Consider the following 8,323-nt stretch of genomic DNA (forward strand, 5'->3'; position numbering starts at 1 on the left):
GGAAGCCTCACCCTGACTGAATTTCCTCTGGCGCACGAGGTCTAAACTGTATTGCCTGGAGTGACTGGTGCTAACAAAATGGGACACAGGTGGCCTTCTCGCCTTATCACAAGGCCTATTTAAGTTAACGCTGAGGCTCCTGACATGCAAGCTGCCTCTGAAGTCACATCCTGAAGCAGAACCAAGAGGCCAAACGCCAGCCCCAGCCCTTGTTAATCGCCACTGCTGCTTAGTCCGAAGCGACCAACAGCCACCGTCCGGACCAAGACGCCCGGAAGCACAAGTGAACCAGAGAGGAAAGGAGGGGTTACGGAGGGCGAGGGCGGGGCCAAGGAGGGGCGAGTCCTGCATGGAAAGGCGGGTGGGCGTGTCCAGGGGAGGGGCATGGTGATGAGAGGGGCGTGTCCTACATGGGTAGGCGGGTGGGCGTGTCCAGTGGGAGGGGCGGGGTGTGAGAGGGGCGTGTCCAGTGGGAGGGGCTGGGCATCCCCCCAGGTCCGGGCGAGCCAATTCTTCACGACCCTATAGACTAGACCACCAGGCCCCTATGTCCATGGGAATCGCCAGGCAAGAATACTGGAATGCGTTGCCATTCCCTCCTCTAGGAGATCTTCCCAACCGAGGGATCAAACCCATGGTCTCTTTGCATCTCCTGCATTGGCAGGTGGTTCTTTACCACTAGCGCCACCTGGGAAGCTCAATACCCGGTACTGGGGGGGGAACACAGACCCCGCAGAGGAGGGCCCCAACAGGCCACTGTGCCCAGCTCTACAAATGAAGCACTTTATTTACACCGCGTCTCTCTAGGCCCCAACCCCCTGGGAGAGGCCGACTGCTGGGGAGCTGAGGAGGCTGGCCGGGGCAGAGGCTGGTCCGGAGGTAGAGGCCGCGGGAAGAGCAGGCAGCGGCAAGTCCTGAGTGGGCCGGGCCAGGCCAGGGGTGAAGGCACGAGGTCCTGGGAGCCCAGTCCCAGGGCAGAGGTCCGCCCATCCCGAGGAGGTGGCATGGGGTCAGCTCCCCGGAGTCAAGCCAGGGTCCACACCACCACAGCTCTGCTCATAGGATGGCGGGGCCTCTGCAGGGAGACAGCCAGGTCTGCATGGGGCCCGTGGGCCTCCCTCCCCGCCAGGCCCCAGGGCCCCCACTCACCATAGGGGTAGCCCCACGAGCTGTACTCCGGGGGGAGGATCAGGGTGCTGGAGGTGGGCACCGGACCTCCAGAACCCTCTGCAAAGTAGGGCACGGTGGCACCTGTGGAGATGCACAAGGGAGGGGGCAGAGGGTGAGGGGCGGGGCTGCCATCCTGAGGACGGGGTTCCGGGGCGCCAGGCACAGAGCCAAGGGCTGCAGGCGGCTGCTGCTGCTGGGAGTGGCTCTTGGTGGAGAGAGAGACAGGATCCGAGAAGAAGTGGGGGCCACTGGCCACAGCCTCCGCCTCCTCCTGGGGTGGTGCTGAGGGCACCACCAGGCCTGGGCCTGGCCGGGGGCTCAGTGGGACGTGGTTCACAGCGATGTTGCCGATGAAGACAGGGAGCGTCACGATAGCTTCTGGTTGTTTCAGGGAGACCTAGGGAGGTTGCGCACATGAGGAGCCAGGCCGCGGTCCCTCCTCCCACCCCACCCTTGACCCCTACCACCTGCAGATAGTAGTCCACGTGGATGAGGCTGCAGCCTGGCAGGGCGGACTGGGGCAGGGCGGGCACCAGGACCTGCTCCTGCCACTGAGCCCGCCGCCAGGCCTTGACGCCGGCCCCCTCCACCTCGGCGATGGTCCGCACATCATAAATCCAGCGTTTGGCCTTGTAGGACACTTTCTGGGAAAGGGACAGCCTGTGAGCCTGGGCAGGCCAGCCACCCGCCCCTCCTCTGCCCCATGGGGACGGGGCCCAGCAGCCACGGGGACGCTGACCTGCAGCAGACTGGCCACCACCGGGCTGGTGTCCTTGCCTGACTGGTTCTCAATGTCCGCCTGCAGCCGCAGCACCTGCCCTACCACGTAGCCTCGGAGGTCGGTGCTAGCTGTGAGGACCACACTGCCCGTCTTCACCAGCTTGTAGGAGAACTTCTTGGTGGTGGAAGCCACATTGGGTTGCTTGGGAGGAGAGCAGGGAAGGGGTTTGGCGGGTGTGGGCAGGCAGGATCCCCGGGGTCAGCTCAGAACTGAGGCTGCTGCTTCCACAGGCCACCTCACCTGTGCTGGGGACAGGGCATCAGACTAGGGTGGGAGCCACCTGGGAGGCCACTGCCCCAGGCTCACCTCGATGTCTGGGATGCTGTTCAGGTTCAGGGGGCTCAAGATGTAGAACACGCGGCTGCACTGGTGATCCTTGGAAAAACGTGGTGTGTCGATGGTGGCCCGTACCTGGTGGACAATCTTCCCGAAAGGGCCCTCAAAGGACGTGGGAGCCGTGGCTGGAGAGAGAGCAGGGACTGAGGTCCCACTGTCCCCAACCTCCCACCTGCACTCACCAACTGCCACCGCCGGGCCGGGCCGGGCTCTCACCAGGAAGCAGGAACTGGAAGGGGAAGCTGTGCTCTCCAGCAGGCAGGCTCCCTGAGGACACAAGAGAGGTGGGGAGAGGGGACAAGGCGCCATCACAGGGCCCAGGGCAGAAGCAGGCCCTGCAGCCGACAAGCTCCCACTGCACCCATCCAAACCCAGGAGCAACTGGCCCCCTTCAGTCCCTGGCCCCCTTCAGTCCCCAGCCCCCAGCAGGGAGTACCCTGTTCCTGCCACAGAGCGAAACCCTGGGAGAGGGCAGGCCAGCATGGGGAGACCAGAGGCAGGTGGGAAAGTAGGGGGACCGACAGACCCCCGTCTCAGTGGGAGGAGGTGAGGGTGGGTTCCCAGACTCACCCTTGTCGGCCAGAGACAGAGCACTGTTGAAGTAGCTCTCCTCCACCACCCAGGCCGAGTCGTTGGCCTTGTTGGAGACCCTGCAGGACCCCGTGCAGGTCACGCGGATGGCTGCAAGGCGGGGACAGTGTGAGTCCCAGGCAGGTGCTGGCTTTGGCCCCTCCCTGGCCCCAGCACAGGCATTCAGGCAGGACTGACGGGACCCAGGATCACCCAACTAGGCTCCGGGCAGGCCAGCGCACAGCCAGCTGCCCTCCAGAGGACACCGCTTGCCTCTCCCACATCCCGAGGTGCTCCCACAGAGCCAGGGTGCTGAGGCGCAGAGCTCCACCCGTCCTGCAGTCCAGAACGGGAAGGCCGCGACGGTCACCAAGATGACCCCTGGGCAAACCCCAGCCCCTTGACTCCGCACCAGACCCAAGAAAACCCCCTTCCCTACAGGGGAAGCTTAGGAAACTGTAGGTGAACAGAGGCGGGTGGGGCAGCTGACCTTCAAGCCCACCTTCCTGCTGCCAGACAGGCGTGTCAGTTAGGCTGGGAGTCACCCCTCCAGGCACCAGGAAGCTACCTATTAGCCCTCATGCAGCAGGAATGTGGTCAGACCCGCCTGAGAAAATAGGAGACCAGCAGTCTGGCACGCCAGAGGGTGGGGACACCTTGGCTCCTGGGCCAGAACTGCCCAGGAGCGCTGATTTCTGCATTGAGGTGGCTGGGCCTTTCCCCTGCTCCCAGGGGAAGCCCGTAGACAGGAACCAGGCAGCAGGTCACTGCCGCTGTCCAGGCCGTGCTCAGGAACTCGAACTGCTCGGTCCAGAGCCCACTACTGCAGTTGGAAGGCCGTGGCTGGACCGGCCCCCGCCGAGGCTGGTCACCAGAGGGGACACCACAGCTGGAGGCCTGCAGGCTGAGGGGTGGGGACTCAGTGACAGGTAACCCCGTGGCTCCCTCCTTTCCTTCCTCTCCCTGCAAGCTGAGTCAAGACCAAAGGTTTAGCCTGCCTGCCAGCCGCCCTTCCTCCCCTGACTTGAGGGATTAGTGAAGGAAGGCGACTCGGAATCTGATACCTTCTTGAGAACCGCCAGGCAGAAGGCGGCGTCTCGAGTGCCCAGGGTGGGGGAGGCAGCAGCACCGGCTCTGTACCCAGCTCCCCAGGGGGGCCCCACCTTGCTGACAGGGGACAGGCCTCCTGCGGGTCACCCACAGTGCGCTGGGCTACCCTCCACGAACCCCTGGCTCCCCCTCCACCCCGTTGGCACTGCCAGTGACTGGCCTCAGCCTCCATGCCAGCCAGCGTCACCACCAGGACCTCAGCCTTAATTCCTCATCTCTGCTCCGCCAGCCATCCCCTCCGAGGGCCGGACCTGGGACTGTTCCCACACTGGAAGTCCGCACACCAGCAGCGCTCCTACAGACCAGCACAGCCCAGGGGACACGGCGGGGAACAGACAGAAAAGGAGAAGCCGCACCGGAAGGCTGACTGGAAGATGCCCTAGTGGAGCCCAGACACTACACTACTTGAAACTCTCCGTGGAGAGGGCGTGCCCTCCCCCTATCAGGCTGCCCTGGGAACGCTGGCAACAACAGAATATGCTGGAAGAAGTGCAGCGGTCCCTAGGCTGGCCCGGTGCCAGCCGGGCACTGTCAAGTGAGCCCAGTGGATGGACATGGAGCTGAAGAACCACCCTGCAGACTTCTGCCCAAAATCCTGACTCACAACAGCGTGAGTTAAAACAAAATGGTTGCTTTAAACCACTTAGTTTAGGGGTGATTTGTTACTTGGGATGACTGCCGCATAGCAGCAGATAAAGGAATAGCTGTCTAACCTCACTAGAATTCAAGAAAACTCAGATGACTTACCATTTGAACCCACCAGGTTGGCAAATGTTGTTTGACATGTTACAAGCAGGTATTAACACAAAGATAGACCCTTGCTTATGGCAGTCAGACTGTCAGCTGACACGAGGACCTGGAGACAAAGTCAACAGATCTGTGCGAATTTTACACACAGGTTCCAGGGGTCCAGCAGTTCCCCCTAGAATCCCACCCTGTTTACTCAGGAGCCTCCAGCAACACTCCTCATAACAGCAAACCATCTAGGCACAGCCTGCAGGTCCAACAGCAGGGTGGCTAAACCAGGCACGCGCTCAGCCAGAACCCGGCTCCAGAATTAAGGTGAACAAGCCACGGTGGCACCTGGCCCCAGAAAAACAGACCGACCCTTGGTTATTCCAGGCAGGCCTGACTGTTTAACCTTCCCAATGATCGTGCCATGGCCTCTTCTGCAATCAGGCTGAGACCCCTTCAGGGACCCTGCCTGCGTGAGCTATCACCAGCCTGGAGTCAGACGGCCCATCCCTCTGCATGCTCTCCTCCGCAGGGGAGCAGTCGAGATGCACAGGGAACTGCAGGTCTCCTCGGTCCTCCAAGGAGAACCGTCACATGGATCCTGTGCCAGAGTGACTTCTGGAACTTCTTGAGCCAGCACGCTCACCTGTCCAGCAGCCCTCCTCCTAGGCACCACCTGCGACTGACCATGAAGATCTCTGCGTGTCCCCACCTCTGCCAGCTCCCGTGGACCTGGGGTGGCGCAGCTTCTGCAGCATCCTCTCACCACAGCAAATACGTAACATGAGAGGAATGACGACGCCCACCTCCCAGTGTTGCCAGGACTCATGGGTTGGTCCTTGGGAAGTGGGAAAGGCCTCTGGCCCAGGGTGAGAGCCCAGTGAATCGCCAGAGCCAGGGGCTGGCTGCTGCTGTCATCCAGGCATCACCCTCCCTTGTCAAGAGCAGGACACAGGGCAGCGCTGCCTGACCCCCGGCCTGACCCTCCGACTGGGCTGGACCCAGGCTCCAGGAAAGTATCTTCTTCCCCAGCTCTCTTCCACATCAGCTCCCAGGGCTGACTGCAGATCATCACTGACTCTCCTCAGGCAAGTGCTTAGAGGCCTGCTGCCTCCCAGCCTCCATGTCCTGCTGGGGGCCTCCCTGTTGCATCACTGGCTGGTTGCAGGAGCTCAGTTCAGTTCATTCGCTCAGTCGTGTCCGACTCTTTGCGACCCCTGGACCGCAGCACACCCGGCTTCCCGGTCCATCACCATCTCCCAGAGTTTACTCAAACCCATGTCCATTGAGTCTGTGATGCCATCCAACCATCTCATCCTCTGTTGTCCCCTTCTTCTCCTGCCTTCAATCTTTCCCAGCATCAGGGTCTTTTCCAATGAGTCAGCTCTTCGCATGAGGTGGCCAAAGTATTGGAGTTTCAGCTTCAACATCAGTCCTTCCAATGAATATTCAGGACTGATTTCCTTTATGATGATTTCCTTTAGGATGGAAATCCTAAGGATCCTGCTCCTATGGATGCAGGAGTTCAACAAGCATCTTTTGAGTGAAAGTTAAAAAAAACCCTGGGGGCTTCCCTGGTGGCTCATTTGGTGAAGAACTCGCCTGCAAATGCAGGAGACAAGGGTTCCACGCCTGATCCAGGAAGATCCCACATGCCTCAGAGCAACTCAGCCTGCGCACCGCAACTACCAAGCCTGTGCTCTAGAGGCCAAGAGCTGCCACTACTGAAGCCCGTGCTCCCTGAGCCTGCACTCTTCAACAAGAGAAGCCACTGCCGGGAGAAGCCGGAGCACTGCAGCTAGAAAGCACCCCTGCTCGCCACAAGCAGAGAAAAGCCCGTGCAGCAGTGAAGACCCAGCACCACCACAAATAAATACAAAAAATTAAAATTAAAAAAACCACAGTCTTTCCTCTCTCACCCCTAGGCCCGGCCAGAGGGCATCCCCTCTACCCCTGGGGGGCAGCCTGAATAAAACCCTCTCTGGCCCGAGGCCACCCACTCCTCCCTGTCCCGGGGCTCTGGGAGCACCCTTACAGTCAGGACCATCAGCAGGGTCTCCCTCAGCCTGCTGCGACCCAGCTGTGCATTTACCCACATCCCAACCCCCACGTGGAGGCTGGGAGGCTCTGCCCAACCCAGGTTAGTCCCGCACAGTTCGGGCCACTCCTCCACTGTGGTCGCCCTGGACCCCAGCTACAGGGGACGACAGATCAGCAGGCCAGGTGGAGAGCTCCGTGTGGGATCTCATAGGGTCTGTCTGTCCTCAGGCCACAGGCCTGCCCCTTCCTTTCTGTGCCCTGCCGGCTGCACGCACCTCTCACCGCCAGCTTGTGCCCCAGAGAAAAGATGCTCCAGCCGCGGAGCCCCTGCCAACCACACCAACCCAACCCCAAACTCCAAGTGTGGAGACATTAAAGAGGCCACAGGTTATGGGGAGGGGGGTCCCACCTGTCCAGGATGAGGCAGTAGCTGCCCAGAAAGGAAGACAGCGGCTCTCTGTTCTCAGGGGGCACCCCACGTGCTGAACAGTCAACCCCACGGGCCGAGCTTGGAGGTCCAGAAGGAAACCCCTGCAGCTGTAGTTCTGTGCCAATCAGCCCGAGGTAGAGAAGCGCCCCAGGACGGACACACCATGCAGCCTCACACTCGGCGCCGGGCTCAGGAAAGAGGCCCCGCCCCTGGCTGCGTCCTCGCCCACCGCCCGGGTGTTTGGCCCCCCCACAGGGCCCCGTCCACACCTCGGGCAGCAGACCAGGCCGGCGCCGTTAGGGAGCCCTAGCAAGGGCCGCCGAAGCAACCGGATCCCGGGTCTCAAAGTCCCAGATGTCCGCGCCAACAGCGAGACCGGATCGAGGGCTCAGGTTTGGGTCCCAGATGGGGCCGGGGGCCTGCGGCGCGCGGGGAGCAGCAAGACCCTCTCAGCCCTCAGGGCCTGGCTGGGTGTGGGCAGTACCCCGCGGCCCGACTGGGGACCCGCACACTCGGGGGCTGCCTGAGTGTCTGGGGGAGAAAGCGAGCACGGGCCGGGCTCGCGGGGAGGGCCCAGCAGGTGCGGGGAGCGATGGATCAGAGACCCGACAGGGAAGGTCAGGTCGGAGGCGTCGCGGGTCCCGGTCAGAGTGGCCTTCGGCAAACCAGATGGGCTCGAAACCCCGGCCCCGAGTCTGGCCGCCCCTTGGCGGAAGGACAGGAAGGGCAGATGCGGAAGGACTGGGCCACCCTGGCTTCCCTGCTCCGCCCTGCCCGGCGCCGGCCTCCCAGCCCGCGGCCCACCGCCCTCCCGGCGGCCCCGCAGCCCTCCTAGTAGCCGGACTGGCGCCCCCGGCCTCGCAGGTCCCGGGCCCCGCGCCCGCTCGGCCGTTCCGGGGCGCCGCCCGCCCGCCGCAGGTGCGGCCCTCCCCGGACCCCGCGCCCACCTCGGAAGGGCAGCGGCGCCGCCAGGCGCACGCGCACGGCCCCCACCAGCGGCTCCCCCGGGCTGTAGACGACGCGGCCGTGGTTCAGGCGGACCTCGAAGAGCTGCACCCGCCCCATACCGCGGCCCTGCCGGGCGGCCGCGCCGAGCCTCCTTCGCCCCCGCCCCGCCGGCGCCGCGGCAGCCGCGCTCCCAGCCCCGCCCG

The 8,323-nt window shown here is 63.0% G+C and overlaps 1 protein-coding gene across 1 annotated transcript; it reads right to left on the reverse strand.

Annotated features, from left to right (window-relative positions):
- Positions 1–769: 769 nt before the first annotated feature.
- On the reverse strand, positions 770–8,311 carry ARRDC1 (arrestin domain containing 1). Its single transcript, XM_081593293.1, has 8 exons — positions 8,120–8,311; positions 2,858–2,968; positions 2,504–2,554; positions 2,258–2,412; positions 1,910–2,092; positions 1,638–1,814; positions 1,150–1,567; positions 770–1,075 (listed from the first exon to the last, which is right to left on the reverse strand). Exons 1-8 carry the CDS (start codon positions 8,235–8,237, stop codon positions 1,011–1,013), a joined length of 1,278 nt encoding a protein of 425 aa, XP_081449419.1. The 5' UTR covers positions 8,238–8,311; the 3' UTR covers positions 770–1,010.
- Between the last annotated feature and the right edge of the window lie 12 nt (positions 8,312–8,323).

The sequence above is a fragment of the Giraffa tippelskirchi genome, chromosome 4 (genome assembly GCF_054371585.1).
Source record: "Giraffa tippelskirchi isolate mGirTip1 chromosome 4, T2T-mGirTip1v1.2.pri, whole genome shotgun sequence".
Lineage (NCBI taxonomy): Eukaryota > Metazoa > Chordata > Mammalia > Artiodactyla > Giraffidae > Giraffa > Giraffa tippelskirchi.